The 25,428-nt window shown below is 36.7% G+C and overlaps 2 protein-coding genes and 2 long non-coding RNA genes across 4 annotated transcripts; 2 read left to right on the forward strand and 2 right to left on the reverse strand.

The window, feature by feature from the left end:
- Window positions 1-3,032, reverse strand: LOC149398629 (uncharacterized). Its single transcript, XR_016297298.1, has 3 exons — window positions 2,431-3,032; window positions 1,356-1,449; window positions 1-337 (listed from the first exon to the last, which is right to left on the reverse strand). It is a non-coding gene; the product is annotated as an uncharacterized LOC149398629 (long non-coding RNA).
- A 1,185-nt stretch (window positions 3,033-4,217) lies between these two features.
- Window positions 4,218-6,786, reverse strand: LOC149398630 (uncharacterized). Its single transcript, XR_016297202.1, has 5 exons — window positions 6,100-6,786; window positions 5,127-5,291; window positions 4,946-5,010; window positions 4,594-4,669; window positions 4,218-4,353 (listed from the first exon to the last, which is right to left on the reverse strand). It is a non-coding gene; the product is annotated as an uncharacterized LOC149398630 (long non-coding RNA).
- A 253-nt stretch (window positions 6,787-7,039) lies between these two features.
- Window positions 7,040-9,238, forward strand: LOC149398631 (phenylacetaldehyde oxime monooxygenase CYP71AN24-like). The gene is made up of 2 exons (XM_089615496.1): window positions 7,040-7,973; window positions 8,457-9,238. The coding sequence occupies exons 1-2, from the start codon at window positions 7,050-7,052 to the stop codon at window positions 9,069-9,071; spliced, it is 1,539 nt and encodes a 512-aa protein (XP_089471622.1). The 5' UTR covers window positions 7,040-7,049; the 3' UTR covers window positions 9,072-9,238.
- Window positions 9,239-14,893: 5,655 nt separating this feature from the next.
- On the forward strand, window positions 14,894-18,060 carry LOC149398632 (receptor-like protein 7). The gene is made up of 2 exons (XM_089614848.1): window positions 14,894-17,711; window positions 17,799-18,060. Exon 1 carries the CDS (start codon window positions 14,923-14,925, stop codon window positions 17,659-17,661), a length of 2,739 nt encoding a protein of 912 aa, XP_089470974.1. The 5' UTR covers window positions 14,894-14,922; the 3' UTR covers window positions 17,662-17,711; window positions 17,799-18,060.
- Window positions 18,061-25,428: the final 7,368 nt, after the last annotated feature.

The following is a 25,428-nucleotide window of genomic DNA, read 5'->3' on the forward strand; positions in this document are numbered from 1 at the left end:
AAATCAACATAATAACCATAATACTTAAATTAAACATAACACGAACATATATAAGTACTATAAGTGGTTATACGAAAACCTGGGTAAATTTTTCGCTGTTTAACTTTAGGAATTAGAGCCTTATAGCGACTCTTATTTATACACAAACTCCCTAATTTTAAGTATATATACAAGGGATAGTTTGGGGATCATAGTTTACGAAAGGGGTTCAACAAAATATAGATATTATTATAGAAGGATTTGAACCCGGGTGAGTTCCCATTAGCCCAAAGGTCAAGAGATACACGTCTGGTCTTCATCTACGACTTCCTTATTCACATCGGCGCCTTGCCCTTCTCTACATTACCAAGGGTCATAAAACTATGAGTCGATTGACTCAGTAAGTGGGAGTCTAACCTAGAAAAATAAAAGCGACTAATGCCATGTGATAACATGTGACGTGCAAACAGGCACATAAGAATGCAAAGATGCAAATCTAACAAGTTCTAGAGCATGACTCGTGTGTACACACTCTAACTAGTACTTGTCGTCTTTAAGGTTACACACATCCCCCGCTATAACCTCTAGAACGACAAGAGACCAGCCTTAGACTTCGAGCAGCAGTCGTCCGGCGGCCTAAGAGTTTTAACATCTGACTGGGATCCACTAATGGTACCACTTCATTCGACGTCGGCGCCACCCCCAGGCCCTCATAGCCCGTCAAGGTCTTCAGGCCTTCATAGCCTGGCAACAAAGTCGGGTACGACTCTTGGTCGACTCCCCGCTCTTCAGGCCTTCATAGCCTGGCAACAAAGTCGGGTACGACTCTTGGTCGACTCCCCGAAATATGAGTACTCAGCGCCATCCCCCAGGCCCTCATAGCCCGTCAGGGTTCAATTCCTTTTTGGTACCATCGACACATCATTTCTTTAGGGTTCGGGTACTCTGCAACACTCAGAGTACACACCTATGCTACTTACAGGAGAGCGACTCGGGTTAAATCCCGAAAGAATTATCATTTCACTTTTATGCTCGTTAGTGTTTTAAGTTGAAGACTCGGGATATGACTCCCGGTACTCCTACCCTCGGCTCGAATCCGAGAGTCCAACATGCTCTCCTGTCACCTCAGATCTAGCTAAACTCTATGGTTAGCAGAGGGATCTAACTACAACAAAATAGCAACGTGGCTGGTTCAAGTTAGCATTTGAACCTATGGGTATAAACCCAACTAAATTTTCCAAAAAGAGTGGCCGAAGCCTTAATCTTTGGTGTTTGTGTCTTTCAAGGCTTTTCCTACTCTTTTATTATTAACACGTAAATGCACGTAAACAGGATTATTCCCTTGGTAAGTAGTTGACTTATGTCTCCACACTTACCTGGAATACTGTGACAGAAGCTCGACGACCTCTGGCGATGTCTTGCTTTTCACGTTCTCTGAGATACTTGACGCTTGTCGAAACGTCTAAAGAACTAGCATCCGAGGTTGAAAGTCCGTTAGTTATTGGACTCAAAATTACTTGAAAAATATAGGGTCCAGTGTCGGGATTAGATTTGAGTCGGTTCGGAATTCGATAACGAGTTACTTCCTTAAATCTAAACTCTTATCAATTTCCAAAATTCCAAATCCGACATCTCGACTCAAAAATCCAAGTCCAACCAAGTCGACAACCGAACACGAATCCAAACTAACTTGTCACAAAATCCTTAGACTTGTCATGAAAATTTCTAGACTCGTCATAAAAATTTAGACTTGTCACAAAATTTTCTAGACTTGTCATAAGATTCAAATCTCAAAATTCAAATTCACCTCCAAATCAAATCCCAATTAAAATCTCAATTCTCAAATCAACCAAAACATTTCCGAATCCACACCGGATTAACAAGTAAATCACATATTCGACACCCGGTGAAGAACGGGTCATAACTTCCGCTACACAACCCGAAAACCAACGATTCCAATTTCAGAATGAAATTAACATCCACATCTTTCTAACAAGGTATTACAAACCAATTTTGGACCAAGGCAGCTAACTCAAAAGCATCTCACAATTTCAGCTTATCAATTCGGTATACCCATTTTTCCCAGCTTTCAAACACAGATTTCAAAAATTCATAACTCACTCAATTCTCAACGGATTTACACGTTCTTGGTCATTTTAGAAACCTCATGACGTCTATTATCCAAGAAAAATATCAACAAATCCAAGTTAAATCGGTACCGAACTGCCCACGTCAATTTACAGAGGCTGTTCACGGCGAGCTCAAAAATTCTCAAACCATTCAAAAATCGACTCAAAAACACAAATCCGAGCTAGGAACATCATTAATCAAGCACAAAAACCAAAAGAAACCCATCAATTCCACTGATTTTAGCTCGGATCAAAAAGCCCCAAATCAAATCATACTCATGAACCCTAGAATCAATCATACCAAGGAGAAGAAATTCCTTACTTCCAATCACGAAATAGGCTTCTCCAGTCCTCACTCAACCCTTCTCCGGTGGTCACGCTCGCTCCGGTGTCCACACAACTCACCGCGACCTCGTCCTTCCTCAGCTGGAGCGCGCGGTGATGGAGAGCTCGGCCGACAGCGCGCGAAGAGGAGAAAGGAAGGAGAAGAGAGAGAGAAGAGGGCGGTGACGGTAAAGCTCGGTGAGGCTTGAAGATGGCCGAGAAAGCTTTTGTTGCTTGAATATTTTTTTTTCTTTGTTACTCTTTGCAGGTGGCTTGCGCGAGTGAAGAAGATGGAGAAGAGAAGATATAGACGTGAAGAAGATAAGGAATCCTTGATGATGTGACAACCTAATACTTATCCTCTTATCTACAAAATTAACCCATTTTCTTTGTTTTCTTTCAAATGGGTCCCTTAAAAATCATTACAACCAAGTCCTCTTCATATAATTATTTAATTAAACCCATAACCGAAGGGATTATAATTATATGATTCGAACCGAGAATTTTCTCGTTCGCTCTAAATTAATTAAAATATATTTAAGGTTTCTCGGAATTAATTCTCGTTCTTGAGAATTTATTTCTTAAATTAATTTCCGGAATATTTCCTCGGAAATAATTTATTAGTCGAGATAAACTCGATAATTCCTTTATTTATTCCGAGATTTCTCCTTACCTTAATATATTTTAAATTAACTCGAGAAACTTATACGTCCATCATTCACTCAATAACATAATTGTAACAAACGGGAGCTCGTTTATTTTATTCAAATCCACAAGCCGAGCATTACAAAAGTTTGTATATTACAATATGCCTAGGCGATTTTATTTTAATTAAAGGGTATCTTTTTCTTTAGTGTATTTAAAGGGTATTTATTTGCTGATGCTGTACTGTTACCGACACGTCATTATTCATTTCATAAAATACACTAGTACAAAAAATAGCAACAGGTGCGACTTTTTTCGCACCTGAAAGTCAATTTTCGCACCCAATGATACCTTTGGGTGCGACTTTAGGTGCGACTTTTTCGCACCCGAAAGTTCGCACCTAAAGGTCTTGGGTGCGAAAAGTCGCACCCAAAAGTCATGACTTTCGGGTGCGACATTTAGGTGCGACTTTTCGCACCCAAAATCGCACCCAACTTTACACAAAACATAGTTGAAAAGGCGGGGGAAAAACATCGGGTGCGAAAAATCGCACCCAAAAATTTGGCGGTAGAGATTTGGGTGCGAAAAGTCGCACCCAATAGTTTGGAGGGTAGAGCTTTGGGTGCGAAAAGTCGCACCCAAAAGTCATTCCCGCCAATAGTTAATTTACTGTAATTTTAGACGTCGCTCTTTTAAAAAGCGACTTCAAATCTATGAAAAACATAATAAATATCAGTATTTTTTATGTCAGTTTATTTAAGAGTGACTTGAATTCCTATTTCGGGTTTAAAAAAAAATAAGCCTTTATATAAATTAAAAATATAATTTCTCAATATGAAAATATAAAAACAATAAGGCCAAGCATCAATTAAAAATATAAGTTCTCAATATAAAAAAATACTTAATTCATAATGCTTTAATTAACATGAAATAAATATCTCTTACATAGACGAAATAAAAAAATAGATCCCTGAATATATACTGTATTCATTCGCAATAACATCACGCCGGCGCTCAGAGGGATCGGCTTGGAAGATCGGCCGCGAGATACTGACGACGGAGTCCAGGCTTCCCAGCGGGCGGCTGGTGAATGTTGATCCTGAAAAGTATACATACTTCAAATCCGCTGAAAATAAAAAAGGAATGAAAATTACTCTAGAACTGGGAAAGCCTCAAAGATCTGCAAGCAACTAGAATACTATTGGAGAGTAACTTCACCTGATACCATGAAATGATGGCAGGACAGCAATAAGAGGTTCTCCGTAACCAACAGCCTCTGTTAACAGAATGAGATTTACGACTTAATTAAGCACGTCTTTGTTAAAGATCTGAACCTACCATAGCCCTTTATATATATGACACAAAAACTGATAGCAAATTTTGGCTCATCATACTCAGTGAATTCTTTGATTTTATCTTTTAGGGTAGAAGATGAAATACAATTTCCCAAATAAAAAACCCAACATCAGAGAGAATAATGTGTACAAAAGCATAGCTGTTTGTTTTTTTTACTAACCTCCATCGGTAAAGAGGAGCTTCAGAACTTCACCACCGGCAATCTCTGTCTCGTCACAGACCTCTAGCATCAATGCCTTGTGATTCAAAACAATAATAGTAAGTCAAGTGTACCGTAGTAAAAGATATCACTTCGATTGTATTGAAAATATAATTATGAACTAACACAATTATCACCATGACTACAACATAAGTATGATAGCTGAAAATAGTCGGAGTTAACAATGGCTAGAAAATGTTTAGAATATGTCTAGGTTAGGATTATATTCATTTTAATGAGTTTGAACGAAATTAGTTGTGATAATGGTCGTGGTAAAAAATAGATAAATGTTGATCCTGAAAAGTATACTTACTTCAAATCCGCTGGGAAAAGTTGCACTTGATGGAGTTTTCTCCAACGAACCTTGCAGAGCTGAATCTGATACAACAAATAATCACGAGCATGAATGGGGTTGAAAAATATACGAAATAAATAAAAGGCTAATCATGGAACAACATATATTAGATTAGATTAGAGAATCACAGTAACCTCACCATTGGACCCATCAATCTTCTTAGGCTCGGATGTCTTCACACATGATACAATAAGTCCCTTCTGCCCTTTCTGAGAATAGGTTAATTTGCGACTCGTAGACAAGCTTGAAACGCCAAATCCACTTGGTTTAAGGGGTCTCGTTTGCACAATAGTCCCAACCGAACCTGATTGTTCAAAGTCCCACGAGACATAATACATAAATAAATATTAGGCAAGCTCATCTTTGCTTAGACAACTCAAAGTTAAGCTCAGCGGATTACCGACACCTGAAAGTGCACGTCTACAACAGCTTCAAAGAACAATATCTAACATTCAAGTTCGAAACGGAAAGTAATAAAAAAAAGAAATGAAAACTATTTAATGAGGCATGTAAACTATTTTCGATCGAAAATTCTATGTCAAGCGTGTAAATTCGAATCACATTAAGAAAAAAAGTAGGGAATTTATCGGAACTCTAGAGATTCACACATACACATCGAACCAGAGTAACAAAAACTTAAAAAACCAAAATAAAAAATTCGTCCAAAATCGTTTTAATACAAAACGAAGCTTGTCGATCGAAACCCAAACACCAAACGAGCCACAAAACACTCCAGAATCATCAAACTAATCTCAGAATTCTCAGCTTTAAAACCCTGTTTTCAAAAATTCATAACTCACTCAAATCTCAACGGATTTACATGTTCTTGGTCATTTTAGAAAGCCCATAACGTCTACTTTCCAGGAAAAATATCAACAAATCCAAATTAAATCGGTACTGATCTGACCACGTCAATTTACAGAGGCTGTTCACAGCGAACTTAAAATTGATTCAAACTCACGTATCCGAGCACAAGCAATACAATCCGAGCACCAAAACGAGCTCAAACTCACTTAAATTCCACAACCCAAGCTCAGAAATCAAAAGCCCCAAATCCAAACTAAGAACCCTAATTTTTTCAAAAATCCATTTCGGGTAAGAACTTTTCTTACCTTGATTTCGTGAAATTTCTTGTTCCCGGTGCTCTCTCGTCCTTTTCCCGGGGGTGACTCATGGTCGGCGTGCTCCGGTGACTCGCGGCCGTCGTGGCTCGTCTCGGTCGGTGCGCACGCACAAGGAGGCTCGGTCTCTGGCTCGGTCTCTGGCGGCCGTCGTGACTACCGGACGTTACTTCTCTCGCTCTCCGGCGTCTCCTCGTGGGCGGCGCGCTCAGCGGCTCGCGGCGGCGCTCGCTTCTTCTCAGCCCGCGCGCGCGTCCAGTGGCCCGGTCTCAGTGGCTGTCGGCCTCGCTCTTCCTCCGCGGGCTCACTCCCTCGCTCTCTTCCTCTCTCTCGGTCTCTCGGTCTCCATCGGCCGATACTCTTTTCTCTCGGCTCTCTCTCTCTCTCATTCTCTCGGTCTCTCTCTTTCCCTTTCTCTCTTCTTTTCTTTTCTTCTTTCTTTTTTCCTTTCCCGATTCTTTGGTGAAAACAAATAAGAGGGAATCCCTAAAAAAAAACAAACAAATAAGAGGGAACAAAATCCCGCTAAATTTTTAGACCAAATGTTTTGGACTTTTGGGTGCGACTTTGTCGCACCCAAAGGTATGTTTTGGACTTTTGGGTGCGACTTTGTCGCACCCAAAGGTATGATAAACTTTTGGGTGCGACTTTTCGCACCCAAATTTAAAAAAATCAGCGAAATTTTTTGTGCGACTTTAGTGACATTTGGGTGCGAAAAGTCGCACCCGAAAGTAATTTTGGTGCGACTTTTAGGTGCGAAAAGTCGCACCCAAAAGTCATCCGCACCGAAAAACTGTATTTGTTGTAGTGATAATAATACACCAGTGAACGAAAACAAGCATTTCACTGTCTTGAAAGATAAACTAATGATCAAACTCTGCAACATTGAGGATTATTTAACCAAGATCAATCCACGGTGTTTTGAAGAACGGTCAGAAAATATGGGTTTTCAATCACTAGAAGCAGTTTTAAGCCACAATGGCCTATTCTCACTCATCCTTTTCCTTTCCATTCTATTGCTTTCTTCAATTCTCTATCTTCGCAGTAGAGCTCTAGGCAAAGAGTCAAAGTTACCACCGTCTCCTCCGAGGCTCCCCATAATCGGAAACCTCCATCAGCTAGGGGAGATGCCACACCACTCTCTCCGAGCTCTAACCAATAAATATGGCCCCCTATTGTATCTAAAGCTAGGCTCAGTCCCGACTCTCGTCATTTCATCACCGGATATTGTCCGAGAGATCGTAAAGTCTAACGACATTGCCTTCACGAATCGTCCCAAAACCCTAGCAAGCGACATCCTTTTCCCAAGCAACATTGTTTTCGCTCCCTACGGAGAGTATTGGAGAAAAGCTCGGAAAACTTGTGCTGTTAACATCTTGAGCCTCAATAGGGTCCAATCCTTTCAACACGTGATAGAGCAAGAAGTCACGCTCGTAGTGAGTAAGGTTCGAAACGCTTGTCTTGATGATAATGGCGTAGCCATAAATCTGAGCCAAGTTTTGACTCAAGCTACGAACAACATAGGCTGTCGATGTATTCTAGGGAAAAGTTATCGAAAGGAGGACGGTTCGGTTGATAAAATCGGAGATTTATCAAACCAAGTGACACATCTATTTTATTCCTTCAGTGTTGGAGATTTGTTTCCTTGGTTGGGATGGGTAGATGTGGTTAGGGGTTTGGTTAGTAGATGGAGGTCAACTTCTAGGGAATTTCAGGCTTTACTTGACCGTATAATTGAAGAACATAAGGCTTCTTTTGGTGGTGGATCAGATGCCAAAGACTTTCTCGATGTTCTCCTCCAGATTCAGCAAGATCCGAATTCTGATTTTGAGCTCACTCAAAAACGACTAAAGGGAATACTTCAGGTCTCTCTCTCTCTTTCTCCCTCTCTCTCTCTCTCTCTCTCTCTCTCTCTCACACACACACACATACACCCACACACGCGCGCGCGTACATACAATTTCGACAACTACAAAGAGGATGAATTATTTGCACGACTTGTGGATTAATTACTTTTTACAGTATATATAAGTTATAATACTGAGCTGAGTATTTCCTTAAAATAAGAATAGAACTGTAGGACACGATCAACTTAAAGAAAATGGGTAATAAACTCGTAAAATGATGAAAAAATATACTCTTTTATTATTATTATTATTATTATTGATATACTTGCCTGAACTGATACATTTTAAAATGTTGCTCGTTGCATTTTCATATCGAAGCTTTTAATGGAAAATAACTCGAGGATCTAACTATGGAGAACGTACTCAATTTTTAGCTTACAGTGGATTCCATTACTAGTATAAACAAACTTTGTCCTTAAGTTTAATCTATTATATATTCAGGACATGTTGGTCGGTGGAATCGACACTACTTCCGTGTCGACAGAATGGGTAATGGTCGAGTTGTTGAGGAATCCGGTGGCAATGATGAAGGTTCAGGAAGAGGTCAGAAATATCGCGGCAGACAAAAAAAGAGTAGACATCAATGACATTTGTAGAATGGATTACCTAAAAAATGTCGTGAAAGAGACCATCAGGCTACACCCTCCAGCTCCACTAATCCCCCGTGAAACCACTGCGAGGGCTAAGATCGGACCCTACGAAATTCCGGACAAGACGAGAGTCTTCGTCAACATTTGGGCAATCCTGAGAGATCCGAGTGTATGGGACGATGCAGAGGAGTTTATTCCAGAGAGGTTTCAGAGAAACCCGCTGGAATATTTTATTGGCGATGATTTCCAGTTCATACCGTTCGGATTCGGGAGAAGAAAATGCCCCGGAATTGCCTTCGGTTCTTCTAGCATTGAATATGTGATTGCCAACATGTTGTATTGGTTTGATTGGAAATATCCAGAAGAAAGCGGATCGGCTAAGGACATGGATATGAGTGTGATCTATGGACTCACTCTTCATAAGAAGTTTCCTCTTCATGCTGTGCCAATACAGTTCATCCCTTGACTGTTACGGGCCATCAAATAGTTTATAGGTCTAGTGTGCTAAACTTGTCATCATGTCTACTTTTATATTTCATGCATTTCTTCAACTCGTTGATGTTCCTAGTTTTAAATTTTATTGTGTGGGGTCGCATTTTGATATGTTAATTATGTATGTTATATTTTATGAATTTTGAGTCCGAAGTTTTATTCTCAAGTATTTCTCACCGCAAAAAAAAATCGTAAACCGGACCGGACCAGTGATTTTTAAACCACCGGTCCGATTTGAAACGGTTTTTTTTCATCCAGTCCGGTCTACTCATTACAAACAGTCCGGTCTGATTTTTTTTTTTTTTTTTTTATATAAGTACGGTTAAACCAGACCGGACCGGTTTATTTAAAAAAAAAAAATTAATGTCTAACTAGTCAAGTTAGACATTTGTACATGTGTTTCCCTGCTATACATGATTATATGTTTTTGTTTTTGTTTTTGTAGAAAATTAATGATTTTTCTTTTTAATTATGTAAAACGGTTTGAAACGGTCCAAACGGTTCAACAATCTAGAACGGTCCGGTCTAAACGGTTCAAAACAGTCATAACTGTTCAAAACAGTTTAAACCGGATCGGACCGTTCAAAACGGTCCGGTCCGGTCCGGTTTTCACAGTTTTTTGGTCCACTCCGGTTTGATTTTTTTTTTTTTACCGTTTTGAGCGGTCCGGTCTAATTTTTTGGGCCGATTTTGGACTTGACCAGTCACAGCGCTAGACCAAAGTGAAATGATAGGTTCATAAGGATATTTAAAATTCTAAAACTTGATTTACATTACTACTAAACTTGTTTTGTGTCTAGTACCTCTTCGGATATAAATTGAAATTTTAAGCCCATTTATTTTGACTAAAAATGGTCTTCTATGCGATATAACAAGCTAAGATTTTCACACAAGTTACAAGTATAATTTCTTCATTGCTTTGAAAGTTTCGAAAATCATTAGACCACAACCTCGAGGCACGCTAAAAGCCCTCAAGTGGCGACTCAAGACCTGAGGGAGAGTTTTGAATGCTCAACGAGGATTCCGTAGCGCAGACTTGAGGAAACGCCTAAATTCCCAACATCGCACATGGAACACAACTCTACCCAACATCGTTGACCAATGGCCAAGATGTCGTGACCATGATTCAACGTCTCAGGGACAAAATCGGAAACCTGAGAAAAGCTAGGGTCGAAACTCTACTGTCCATGAATGGAAGAAGAGGCATCATCTCCTTTTGCCACTAATGTCCTCGACGATGATTATGTTGATGATCTCATGATGCCCCTACCCCTTAATACAATGTAAAAGTTGATCATGACTACCACATCCAACAATACAAGACTTGGATTAAGATGAAAAAAATACCCTAGCAGCCATGTGCTAGGCCTTTTACCTCATCCTCACATGGTCGGCTTTCGATTGGTTCAAAAACTTGAAGACATGGACCATCTGCTCCTTTGATGAGTTGTAGGAAATATCTTAATCCTATTTATGAGAGTGAAGAAGTGTCCTCCAAGAGATTCATTATCTATTGCTATTGCCGCATCTCTTATTCTACTATTAATTAATCCTCTTACCGCACCGATATATGTATATATATCTCAAGTATTCAAGAAAACGATGAGTTAGTATCACATGTCGGTAAATTGCAACTGAAAGAGTAAACCGCAAAATGAACGGTAAATTTTGTGGTTTCATAAACAAATAAATAAAATGTACGTTTGAATATATATATATATATATATATATATATATATATATAAATATATATATATATATATATATTTATATATATATATATATATATATATTGGATCTTCTGTGATATGATTTAGTTCGACAAAACAATTTTGTTTAGGTTGTTCGAGCGAAGCTACAAGAAGTTGTTTAATACCCGGGTTGCTTATGTCACTTTTCTCCCATGCGCATGTAAGTAGAAATATCCTGTTTCCAATTTTGACTTATTTGGTAAGATATTCTCGGATATTTGATTTCCAAGAATGACAGATTCGCGAGAGATTCTGTGGCAACCTAATAAAGTTCCTTGTGGGTGGAATTATGCTATTCACTTTGTTGGAAAAATTCACGTTGCCTTAAACATTGAGCTGGTCTCTCTGCCTTGGAGATCTTCAACGAAAACTAGCTCTTGGTGCTTGGAATTTCTAGATCACTGCATTGATCAGAATTTGTGAGTGCGTGTGTTTGCAATAACATGCTTAATAATCTTCGGGAGAAAATTGGGTGAAATAGGGAGAGGGAGTCTCAAATCTGAAGGGCGTTCGGATTTACATCTATTGGAAAAGTCAAAGACATAAGTGTTTGCGAGTGAGTCATCAAACTTAATATTTCTATTTATTTGAATGATTGATATAGTTGATTGTTTTCACCCACATGTATCATTTCTCAAGAGTAGGTGATTTATCACCGAATAAGGTTATCAATTATGTTGTATTCTTTATTGCTTACAGTTTGATTTTTTGCTTAATTATCACCTTGATAAACTTGTCTAAAACCAATCAGTTACACAAAAAATTATTTCACCTACTAGTTGAAAAAATGTTACAACAATTATCATGCGAAGAACACAAGGTTCCGAACAATAAGTCTCGAGCACATAAAGTTTCCAGGCAGGATTTTCTCTAAATACAAATGAATCTAGTAAAATAGACAATGTAAATGAGAGAGCTTTGTCATAGGTGAGACTTCTGATGTGTACTTGTGTAGTTTAGCCTCCCGTCTTTGTTGCGTTGCTTCTCTTTTATAGTGATAAGTTTAAAGATCATGGGGTGATCAAGCCCATGGTGTGGTAGGTACTTGGTAACGTCTCATTGTTTCATGTAAGTGTGTGGTTATTTTGCATAACCGCTCAAGAGTGATTTTTATTAAGGTAACCACTGAGCACGTGTTCGCAGGCGGTTTAAATTATGATGTGGCCACATTTTCTAGTTTGACTAGTCTTTAGACCTACCAGCTACTCTTCTCTTCGAAGTTATGCTCGATAGGGTTCGTTCTTACCTTATGAACGGGTCGTTCCTTAACTTATTGATCTCTCAGGCCTCAAGTCCCTCGCAGCCCTTCATTTATCTTTTAACAACTTGAGCAGAACAATCCCTCGATGCATTGGAAGCGCTATCAATCGTCTCGCGGTCCTCGATCTACGAAGGAACAGACTCCACGGCACCATCTCCGCATTATTGTTTTCAAAGGGAAATCGACTGCGGACTTTAAATCTAAATGGGAACCAGTTTGAAGAACAGCTTCCGAGATCCTTAGTGAACTGTAGTAATCTTGAAGTTCTAGATCTAGGAAACAATGCGTTCAACGATACATTCCCCGGCTGGCTAGAATCTCTTCCTCTGTTGCAGGTCCTAGTACTCAGAGATAACAAGTTCCACGGTTTGAACGGAGCCCCTAGAAATGAATCTTTGTTCCAGAAATTGAGAATCATGTGTTTGTCCCACAATGAGTTCACCGGTGCTCTTCCAAGAAAGTATTTGGAGAAATTTGCGGCCACGAAGATAGCTGGAACAGAGAATAGGGTGATTAGTTACATGGGTAATCGTTTGGGTTTCATCTACTATCAAGACACCATAGTGGTGACTATGAAAGGCTATGACTTCGAGTTGGTGAAAATTCTAACCATTTTTACAGCGATTGATTTCTCCACGAATAACTTCACGGGAGAGATCCCAGAGTCGCCAGGGAAGCTCAAATTGCTATCTCAGCACAAATTCAAATGGAATCCAATTATTAAGTTGTTATATACTTTTTTGATCCATGGTCCACACTCCACACCTGTCAGTTTTATCTCTTTATTATAGTAGGCACCGGTCACTTGAAGTATTCCTTGATCGCTTGTAGCCAAACAGAGTTTGTTATTTAGACGGATTTTAATATTTATATAAATACAAACAATAAAAAAGGCTAATATTATATTTCCTATACATCTCTTATAAACATAGCATTATTTAATACACATGAAAATTTGTGGTTAAATGTATAGAAATTCTCTTCTTTTTTTCCTTTTTTTTTTTTTTTTTACTAATTTTCATATATATATATATATATATATATATATATATATATATATACATACTAATTTCAACAAAGCGCAACACATGAGTCAACAAAATTATTATTGTTTTTAAACAAAAAATAAAAAATAAAAATAAAAAATAGAGTAAGTTAAAGACTTTTAATTTTATTAAATTAAATTTAGCAAAATCATTGTCAATGATTTTTAAAAAGTAACAAAAGGTAGAGAAAAAAAACTCTTTTATGATTCAAAGTTTTTCAAAATATTGCATGTTTTCCTATCCGTTCGATCGTCCGAGGATGGCCGTCAGAAAAACTGGCCGCCCGGTGCACGCTGGCCGATCAGAGGTTCCTAGGCGGTGGGGGTTTCGTTCTAAGCCCTCTTGTGGAAGTCTGTCGAGCTATTCCGGAGACCCGAAATAGACGGATAACAATGACAATAATAATCCGAGTGTCTCTGAAACAATAAGACTGAATTTTGGAGATATTGGAAGTCCCAATTTACAAATTTGAGTTTTGAAATTACAATAAAATTTTGACACAACTTGCGAAATTCTGTTTTCAATAATCGTTTTTTGAAATTAAATTGAATGTCCAAATTTTTTTATTGTTTTCTTCTTTCCTTGGATGGTCAAAATTTAATTTAACAGGGTGGTACCTATAGTTTAATTGATATGGTTAGTCTGGATATAGGCTTGCTAGTGTTTACTTTTCAAATTCGGGAAGAAAAAGACTCAAGACTTATTGAAAATTTGTATAAGAGTTCTATCAGCAATTATGTAAAAATGTTTGACCACATCATTAAGTATGCACAGAGACTTTTAGGCTCCGTTTAGAACCCGGAAAATAATAGATAAAATGAAAAAGTGAGAGAAAATAATAGAAAAAGTCAAAACTTTAATTGTGTTTGGAAGTCATGGAAAATATGAGAGAAAATTGACGGGAAAGTAACGATGAGACCAGAGATGGAGCTAACTCAGATCCAGGGTGGGCTCCAGCCCCCCCTCAAATTTTTTTTATTGACATTTTTTGCCCATTTTTAAAAAGTTTTACATTTTTTACTCTAAAAAATTTACACTTTTGACCCATTATTTTAAAAAAATTCATTTTTACCATGAATTTTTTTAATTAGCCCCCCAAATATTTTTTATTTACATTTTTTTGCCCATTTTTAAAAAGTTTTACATTTTTTCCCTAAAAATTTACACCCTAAAAATTTACACTTTTGACTCATTTTAAAAGAAAAAATCACTTTTACCATGAATTTTTATTAATTAGCCCCTCTAAATATTTTTTTTTCAAATAAGCCCCCCTATTGAGCTTTTCTGGCTCGATCCCTGGAAGAGACACACAAATGTGATCCCATCATAGACAAATTTGGAGAGATTCTCATTTTCCATTTGATTTTCGAAGGAAAATGTTATCTTCATTTTAGTTATACATTTTTCCTCGCGTTTTCAATCATATTTTTTTTTTCTATTCTAATTTTCTCGATCCAACCAACCTATAAGTAGAACATGAGAGATTTCAATTTTCTTTTTCCTCCTGTTCCCCGATTTCCAAACGCAGCCTGGTCAACCACGCATTCACCAATATTAAAGAGTGTCACATCAATAATTTAACCACTCTATGTTCGTCAGTCTAGAACATAGACTTGGTTGTGTTGAATTTTCAAACCCAGAAAATAGACTAAAGACTTGAAAAAAAAAATGATATTTATTGGTCGAACTTATATGTAAGCTGTATCTTTTAATGTGATAAAATAAAAAACCTCATACAATAATATCTCATCAGTACTCGATCAGAAAATGGGTTGGGTTTTGTGTGTGATTCCTCTGTTTCTCTTCTTCCTTAATCCTTCTTCAACAAATTCTTCGCCAATACTCTGCCATCCTCATGATAACACTTCTTTGCTCACTTTCAAGAACTCTTTTCCTACCACAAATAATTATAACAGTATTGGATCATGGAACATTTACAAGGACTGTTGCAATTGGAGTGGAGTCACGTGCGACAACGTGACCGGTCACGTCGTTGGTCTCAAGCTCAGCGGGCTAAAAGGTGTCATGGACTCCAACAGCAGCCTCTTCTCTCTCACTCATCTCCGATCTCTCGATCTCTTTGGAAATGATTTCAAAGGATCTTCAATCTCACCCAACTTTGGTAGGTTTCCAAGCTTGCTTTATCTTTCCCTTTTAGAATCCAATTTCAGTAGCCATATTCCTCCAGAACTTGCTCACTTGTCTAACTTGCTCACACTTGAAATCGGTTCTCTTTCGGGTCAATATTATGAGTTAAGAGCCGAGACAAGTAGCTTGAAACGAATCCTGACGAACCTAACTTCTCTCACAAGCTTGAGATTAGAGTATGTCAACATGTTTGACGTCTTACCCAATTCTTTCATGAACCTCTCAACTTCTCTTACATCTCTTTTTCTTCGTTCCAACCAATTCAAAGGGAGATTTCCAGAACATATTTTTCAGCTGCCAAACCTTACAGATCTCTCTTTAGTAGATAGCCCAAGTCTCACTGTTTCATTTCCTAAACAAAATTGGACCAGTCAACTCACTAATTTGATGTTTTCCAACATAGGATTAGAAAGAGATATAACCTTTTTATCTCAAGCTTTAAAAAAAATAGAAGTTCTTTTTGTAGTAAATTGTAGTTATGTCAGACTACCAACTCCTCCTCCTTTTCCATGTTTCAGCAGTGAAATCATTTCGTTAGTTCTTTCACACAACAAACTTGAAGGCCAACTACCCTATCTTTGTAGCAACTCATCATCCTCATCAACTAAAAAAGCTTTTCTATGTGACTCTTCAAATCATCAACTCTTGGGACCTCTTCCATTGAACTTATTGTACTTGAATTTAAGCAACAACCTTCTTTATGGGACAATACCTACTTGGTTATATTCCCTTCCAAATCTAGTGTCCTTGTATCTAGGGAACAACAAATTGACTGGTGTTGTGAGGTTGGAGCCTTTTTTAGAGCTTAGAAAACTTACTGTTCTGGACCTTTCTTTTAATAGCTTATTATCTGTTATTTCCATCCCCCATTCTAACTACACTGTCTTGAAGTCAAATACTCTTTCATATTTGAGTTTGTCTTCTTGCAATATTTCTCAGTTCCCAAACGGTCTGAAAAGCTTAGAGCGATTAGAATATTTAGACCTTTCCCAAAACAAAATTGAAGGGAATATTCCCGCATGGTTATGGAATCTCGCCAAATATTCACATGGTAGTAGTAGTCTGAATCTTTCTTACAACTCATTGACACGCATAAGCTCAGTTCCTCCATCGATTCATAGCTTCGCATACATTGACCTCGGATCTAACCGGCTTCAAGGCCATCTTCCGATTCTGCCTCAGTCTACAGTTGCATTTTTTGCATCCAACAATCAATTGAATGGACGAATATCATCTCTGCTTTGCAACAACAATTTTCTTAAAGTTGTCGACCTGTCAAACAACAGCTTCACCGGCAATATCCTTCCGTGCCATGGAAATTTCAGTAACTCTTTGTCAGTTTTGGATTTGAGAATGAACAAGTTTGATGGCATTATTCCTTCAGCTTTTTCAAATGGAAGCTCTTTGAGAACGCTAAACCTCAACGGAAACAAATTGGAAGGCCCGCTGCCGCGATCTTTGCTTAACACCAAGCGTTTGGAAGTTCTAGATGTCGGAAACAATGAACTAAATGGAGTTTTTCCTCAGTTCTTGGAGTCTCTTCCAGAGCTACGAGTTCTTGTATTGAGGTCTAACAGATTTCACGGTGCAATAAAGAATCCCAAGAGTAGCTTTCCTCTTCAGAATTTGAGAATCATGGATCTCTCCGACAACATGTTTGTGGGTGTCTTGCCAGCAAAGTATTTTGAGAATTTCAAGGCAATGATCGGTGCGCATGCAAATAAGTTGGAGTACTTGGGATTGGATGATGAAATCTGGCCTACCTATTATAAAGACTCCGTGGCGGTGTCATTGAAAGGATACTACATCGAGCTGGAGAAAATACAAACCTTGTTCACAACGATTGATTTCTCAAGAAATGGATTCACGGGTGCGATTCCAAAAACGATCGGGAAACTAAATTCGCTCAAAGGCCTCAATTTCTCTCACAACAATCTCGTTGGTCCGATCCCACCCTCATTGGGAGATTTGAGTAATCTCGAATGGTTAGACCTCTCTTACAACGAGCTCGTCGGAGAGATCCCGCAACAACTGGCCTCGAACCTGAATCAACTCAATTTTCTAAATCTCACCCACAACAACTTGGATGGTAAAATACCTCGAGGAACACAATTTAACACGTTCAACAACAATTCATATGGTGGAAATCCGGGGTTGTGTGGATTTCCATTGACGAAGCGGTGTAGCGACGAAGAGGATGACAATGAAGAGGTTGACGATGGCGACGATGAAACACTGACGTGGAAGCTATTTGCAACTATTGGATACGGTGCGGGTCTCGGAATCGGAGTATCGATTGGGTACACTCTGTTCTTCACCAGAAGATTCGATTTTTGGCTTCAAAAAAAGGATTGCTAGACAACAATACTGCAAATGTCTAGCGGACATAATAAAGCAAAGGAAATAAGGTGTGATTTTCGGTAATTTCCTCTTTGATATTATATATATGGCTGTTCAGATTTTAACTTTTTTTCTTTTTCCCCTTTTCTACTCAGGAATGAGCACCAGAAGTGGTGTTGTGAGTTCTACATTTGTTTGAAGATGCACTTGTTTTTTTTTTCTTTCTATTTTCATGTAATATGATCTGAATGGACCAGAGGATTTGCCATTCTTCTCTGTACTTTTTAAGTGTAATCAAGTTGAAAGTAATTATCTATCTTAAATTGGGTCTTTTATTTATTTTGATGGGAAGCTAACAAATATATATTCCCGAATTTGGTCAAAATTCACTTTTTGTGCTTGAAATTTCAGTGTCAAATAATTAACTCCCGAATCTATGACCAGGATGTGAAATATATATAGATATATACCATGCATGAATAAAGTTGAAAATTCGGTTAACTTCGATTAACCTTTAACCAATTTTTGTTTCTCACGGTTAATTGTTAACCGAAATAGAAAAGTGGACAATTAATTGCAATTAATTGTTTTAACCGAAAAGTGGGCAATTGTGTGTGTGGCAGCTGTGGCTGTGTGTGTGTGGCTGTGTGACGTGTGTGTGTGGTTGTGTGTGTCAGTGTGTGTTTCAATTAACCTAGGTTAATTGATTTTTATTCGGTTAAAATTAATCGTACGGTTAATTTTAACCGAAAATTCAATTAAAATTAACCGTACGGTTAATTTTAACCGAACAATTTCGATTAAAATTTAAATCAAAATTCTTTTTTTAACCGAAATTTTTTCTTTATGCATGAACCAATTTTATCATTATATTTGTACCATGCAAAAAGTATAAATCCCGACTAATTTACATTTTTTTATGAATGAAAAAGAAAATCGACGGCTTGATCATATTTCACAAAATCCCATGGTAACGTTACGCAAGTATTTAATATATTTGTATTAATGAGTTTCGACAAAATTACTTCGGATATATTTGTATTTTTACCTGTTATCTTTGTGTACATATCTCACCCATTGTCATGAAAAAACTACATTAACGATATTTTAACGACAAAATGTTATTAAACAACTGTTTTTCATGACATTACTTCCCATAGTTTTAGAATAAATGACTCGTATTGAATAATGAGAAAAAAAACTACCAAGATGTCATATTTTTAGATTTATCCCTATCATAAAACTCTGTTATTGCTATATAATAATGGGTAATTTAGCAAAATAGCCACCTCAAACCTTAAAAATTGCTAAATAGCCAATGTTTTGTAAATAATAAGTAAATAACCAGTGGTCATTAACTACACGTCCAAATTTACAAAAACACCCAAATATTTCCCGCCCAATCGTCCCACCTGTTGACTTAAATTTTTTTTTTTTGAAACGTGATTCCGAGAATCGAGGATATTAATTACATTTAATTGAAACCATTCAACTACACAACCGCATATCTCTCGGCCATTAAGAAAAAAAAAATTCTCCCAAAAATTTTTCAATATCGCTTCACTCTTCCCCGACGAACTCTATTCATCTTCTCCGATGACCTATTTCGGCCACAAGATCTCAAACTGGCATGCATATGTAGAGTTATTCCTATTGTAACTCGTATTTACAATTTTTCATCATCGATTTACACAATAAAACAAGGAAAAAGTGTTTTTTTAGCGGTTATGAAATAAAATGGTTTTAATTATTCTTCTTCCTCTGGGTAATGTGTCGATTATTCTTCTTCATCGATTTGTCATTTTCAGAATCAACAATACTGAAAGCTAATGGGAACAAATTATTGTCCTCATCCTGAGCAGTCGCCAATAGTAACGTGGCATGTGATTTTCCTTTAAAAAATGTGTCATCCACCGAAATAACAGGCCTACAATACTGGAATCCATGGACCGATGCCCCAAGAGCCAAGCAAAAATATTTGAATGACTTATCCGGATTTACTTCGGTAACAGAGTATGAACCTGTGTAAATATAAAAAACTGTAAATCAGTTCAGTAAAATATTAACGTCAAATTTGTAAATCAGTGTAAATAATGATACAGTGTTACAATATGGAATAAATACTTCCAAAAAAATCTCCAAAACAGGGAGTGATTATGTAAAATTCGAAATTACCTGGATTTTTTTCAGCAATCAAATCACCAATAATAGGTAAACGAGACAATATAAATCAAGCAGTAAATATAAGAATAATATATAATAGGAAACAAATAAATTGGTCTTGCCACGTACAAAACAGTTCCTAAAAATGAGGAATAATTAAGTAGACTTGATGTTGTTCACACTTGAAATCAGGAATTTAAGTTCCAAAATACGGGTTAGTTATATAATTCGTATTTGAAAAAAAAATTCTAAATTCAAACTCAAATAGGGGCAATTTTCGGAGATGAAAAAAAATTATAATTGGGCCACATCATCCGAGTGGCTATTTACTTAATATTTACAAAATCTTGGCTATATAGCAAATCATAACGTTTGATTTGGCTATTTTGCTAATTTTTTGATATAATAATTGCAATTAAAATTCGAAAACAGAGGTTAACCACTTCTCAAAAACACTTGGAAAATGTTATTTGTTCGAGTAATTAAAGAAATCTCAACAGATTCGGAATATGAAACGGTTATCAAAGCTCTCCCTAAAGTGTTTCTTTTACCATTTACTATATGTATTATCTAATCAAAAGGGTATAAATTGGATATGCACCGTGACAATTATATCAACATTCGTGCCGGGTCCGTTGTTACTAGAGGCTTATGGACGACATCGTTACTCATGAGGTTACACATCGTCCAAAATAATATATTTTATTAAATATCACTTTCACGTCATTTTTACTAGGCTTATGAAACATCATTACTCATAATAATAGTGAACATTTGATAAATCTTAAGTAAATAACCATAAATAATGACGTAGCTTAATATGGAGGTGACTATTTATCTAAGATTTACATCTGTAAATACATGAAAATGACTATTTACCTAAGATTTATCAAACATTGACTATTTAATAATATCAAACGTTTAAATTGGTTATTTTCCTAATAGACCCTAATAATAAGGTACATCAAATGCATATTTCAGGATTATATAGTTAATTTTTTTTAAAGATTTTATACTATGCATTCATAAAGTTCTAAACAAGTGAATATTAAATTTTCATTATTATTATTATTACAGAAAATTAGAAAAATAGTCAAGTTAAACGTTTGATATTACTAAATAGTCAACGTTTGGTAAATCTTAGATAAATAGCCGTAAATAATGACATGGTTTAATATATGAAGGTGACTATTTATCTAATATTTACGTCTGTAAATATACATGAAAATGAATATTTACCTAAAATTTACCAAACGTTAGCTATTTAGCAATGTCAAACGTTTAAATTGGTTATTTTTCTAATGTACCTTATTATTATTATTATTTTTTTATAGTTTGAGCAGAAGAGAGGGCATGTTGCGTCGAGTGTTGAGTGCTACATGCAGCAATATGGTGCGTCGGAGGAAGAAACGCACAACATATTTCGTAGGAAAATTAAGGAAACGTGGAAGGATATGAATGAAGAGTTTATTGAGCCTAGGGCTGTGCCAATAGCTCTTCTTACACATACGATGAATTACACACGTGTTATAGATCTTTTATACAAAGATGGCGATAATTTCACCCACGCAGGAGGACTCATGAAAGATCTCATCAACTCTATGTTCGTTGACTCTATTCCAATGTGACAAATAAAGCTTTACATTTATTTTCCGCGTTTTCATTATATTTCTATTATATTTTGTAAAATAAAACATTTTTAATGTGGTTTGTAGTGTTGTGTTGAAGATAAAGTCGTTGTATATCTCAATATGGCTTGAGAGACCTTTATCTCTTTTGTGTGTATATTTTAAAGCTTTAATGTAATCTTTTATATATTATATGACATTACTAAGTATGTGCTTTGAAGGTTGTTCAATAGGTTTGTAGGATACAACTAGTTGAACAGTAATAATTATGATATAGCTGATCACATGAACAAACATTTTTGAGAAAGTAAAGGTTATATCACTGAATTAACTGTTAACTATCGGTTTAATATTTGTATCCCTCGAATGTTATTTTATTAGCTCATATATAATTAATTAGCCAAGTAAGCAATTAATTGAGTGTTGTTCGGTAACATGGATTAGGGGTATCCCACCCTGGTTGTATGCTTTTAATCAGGCCGTTGATTTGGCATAATTTGTAATAATTTTGCTTATTCAAACAAAAACAAAATTCCAAGAAAAAAAAAAAGGGTAATTTAGCAAAATAGCCAACTTAAACGTTGAGAATTGCTAAATAACCAAGGTTTTATAAATATTAGGTAAATAGCCATCAGATTTTAATTACACGGCCAAGTTTACTAAATTGCCCCAATTTCATTCCCGCCCAATCAGACTTTCTAATAATATTTAAATAAAAAACCAAGTAAATTGGGAATTGAATGCGTGAATCGAGAGCATTAAAAATCAAATTGATAACCGCAATCCAAAAAACGGAAGCTCATCTTTCTTCCCCGACTAGGAAATCTGTTCATCTTCCCAGCCATTGTTATTCAAAAAACTTAACTGTAACATAACAGCGACAGTAAATATACATAAATAAAATGGTAATTTAACGTAAACCTATGCGAAAACGGCAGAAATATTATGATTACAGTTTGTAAATAATTTTGATTACATTTTGTATTTATACCACCTAACAATGAATAATGATTTTCCAACCATTGTTCAAAAAGCTTAACTGCAACGTAACAGCGACAGTAAATATACGTAAATAAAAGGTAATTTAACGTAAACCTGTACGAAAATGGCATAAATATTAAAAAAAAATAAAGAACCCCACCTGATTCAATCAAAGAAAACCCAGCTATCGTGTGAATCGGTGCAATTTCCAGAAGTTTGAATGAAAAAAAATGAACGCTTGAAATAAAATAAGAATAAACAACTATTAAGGAAATATAACTAATAAGGAAACAATATATATTTCAGTTGCTAAAAATAAGGATTTGAAATTAATCACCAAATTTTGTTCACACTGAATTTCGGGATATTTGAAAATATTCAAAATTCAAATATTTTCAGATTTAAATGCTAAAAGAACACGCTCTATAATTTAAAAAAAAAAATTTTGATTAGTCCACGTCATGTGAGTGGCTGTTTACTTAATATTTACAAAACCTTGGCTACTTAGCAATTGCTAACGTTTAAATCGGTTATTTTGTTAATTTTTTGAATATATATATATATAGTATCGAAGGCTAATATTCATATTTCCTGAATATCTTTTACAAGCATTGTATATATAGTATCGAAGGCTATTATTCATATTTCCTGAATATCTTTTACAAGCATTGCACTATTTAATATACACAAAAATTTGATCAAACATCAAAGTGTGCAAATAAACAAATTTTTTTAAAAAAATTGACCATTGGATTAATTTTTTTGAAAGTGATAAATTACTTAAAATAATTGTTAAAAAAAATTAATTTTGGTGTCAACAAAAATTTTGACAGTGTAATTTTAACTACTTTACTGAAAATTTGAAACTTTGATTATTTTTCTTTTCAATTAATTTCAAATGGTATAATTTTTCCTTCATAGATTTTGGAGATTGCAATGCTCTAATTTTGGAAAAGAAATATAGTACGCTATTGTCGATTCCATTTCCAATACATACATATAATAGCAAATTTTCCATTATTACTTGTTACAGACTCAGGCTGGGCCTCATAAGCAGGCTTGGCTTTCTTCCTGTGGGCTTGAGCCTGCAGTGCTTCTGGGCTAAATTCCAATGTTTTGGCTCAAGTTTAAAAAAAAAACGTTTAGAAATTTAATTTCAAGTTTCTAATGAACCAATTGGGAATGGCTCTTGTTGAGGAGAATACCACGTCAGCAGCATTGGATTCTCCGAGTCAAGGATGTTGAGTCAGTATGCCACTAGGCAAAGTTAGTTAGAGCTGATAGGCTGTAAATGCAGTCAGCATTGGATTAATTTATATCAATGTAACCAATTAACAAGAATCAATAACAAACCATTGATTCTCAAATCTCTCTCTCTCTCTCTCTCTCTCTCTCTCTCTCTCTCGTTCTGTGATTGTGAGCTTGGAATCTTCTTGTTTAAATCTCAACTTGGTATCAGAGCCATAGCAATGGCGTTCAAACACTCGAACGAGAACTCGTCTTCATCCTCTGGATCACGCTCGATTCTGCATCGGAACTCGTCTCCTTTCTCTCCGTCGCTGAGTACTGCAATCTCCGTGAAGCTCGATCGTGAGAACTACTCTGTTTTGCGATCTCAAGTCCTTCCGGCTATCAAAGGCCACAACCTACAAGGATTCATCAATGGAGCCAATGCATGTCCACCGGAAATGATTGAGAGAACCGATGACGAAGGAAAAGTCGTCGCTGAATTCAATCCGGATCGCGAACAATGGATCAGAGATGACCAACTCTTGCTTAGTTGGCTTCTCTTGTCTCTATCCACGACGATCCTCGGGTCTGTAACTCGCGTTCAAACCTCTTTTGGATTGTGGAATTGCCTGGAGAAACTGTTTGCAGTAAGGTCTAGGGCACAAATCTTGCCGCTGAAGATACAGTTGCAGACAACGAAGAAAGGATCGATGACTATCTCAGACTACTTTGTGAAGATGGAAGGAATAGCGGACGCACTTTTCCTCGCAGGTCACAAGGTCTCAGAAGAAGAATTGGTAATGGCTATCTGGATTAACGGTCGAATATGATGTGATTGTCGCACTCGTGAGTAACAAGTTGCAGAATACAAGTACTGGCTTTGCTGATCATGAACTGGTTGGACCAGTAATCTCGGTCCAAGAAGTCCAGTCAATGGCTCTGTCTCAAGAGACGCGAATCGAACATCAAAACTCTTCTACAACAATCGAAGCTCATAATGCCATGGCCAATCTCACTGAGAACTACGGAAATCGTGGTCGTTCAAGAGGACGCTGTTGGAATCGATCTAGGGTTTAAGAAAATAATTAACGCTTCGGTAAGCGGCGGAATTTTAAAAATTTTCTTTTTCAAGTAAAACGGTTTTTACTAACCTAGACAAAGAGCAAGTACACGTAATTAAAAACTATTATAAGCTAAGAAGTTTACTAACCTTTCTTGAAGCTTGCTCTTTGAGAAGCTCCTAGAAAGTTGCAACGCTCGTCTCCCCTCGTAGCACGTCCCTCTTTCTTTCCTCGGCACCTCGAGCAACCACGAAAGTTTCTATCACTAAATTACTCGAGAGAAAATGAATTAGTGAGTCGGCACTTTTAAACACTACGACTTAAGAACAAGTCTTGAAGTCGCAGAGCTAATTCTAGGTCAAATGAGGACCTAGGTGCCAAGACAAAAATCGAAAATAAACTAGAGAGAGAGAGAGAGAGAGGAGTTCGGCCAAAGTTCTAGAGAGAGAGTCTCTCAAATCTCTTAAACTTGGATGAATGAAATGTGAGGAAATGAGGCTCCGATTTATAGGAGAGGTCTCACATTCAATAAGGTAGTTTCCTCTTCTATAGAATATCACATATTCATGAGCCAATTTCCTCTTTTTCCCTTTGAGATACTCGGCCAACACAAGGCTTCTAGAAGCCTTGATTTGTTTCCTATTTTGTTTCATGCCTTCCTTTTTCTCAACTTGGCCGATTCCCCTATGCATCCCATATGCAAATTTGTTTCCTCTTTTTCT

The sequence above is a fragment of the Urtica dioica genome, chromosome 5, assembly GCF_054948205.1.
Source record: "Urtica dioica subsp. dioica isolate 48M chromosome 5, U.dioica_male_clone48M_v1_H2, whole genome shotgun sequence".
Lineage (NCBI taxonomy): Eukaryota > Viridiplantae > Streptophyta > Magnoliopsida > Rosales > Urticaceae > Urtica > Urtica dioica.

Coding starts and splice junctions, on each gene's coding strand:
- LOC149398631 (XM_089615496.1), top strand. CDS start 7,050: ATGGGTTTTCAATCACTAGAAGCAGTTTTAAGCCACAATGGCCTATTC. Junction 7,974..8,456: donor GACTAAAGGGAATACTTCAG/GTCTCTCTCTCT, acceptor TTATATATTCAG/GACATGTTGGTCGGTGGAAT.
- LOC149398632 (XM_089614848.1), top strand. CDS start 14,923: ATGGGTTGGGTTTTGTGTGTGATTCCTCTGTTTCTCTTCTTCCTTAAT.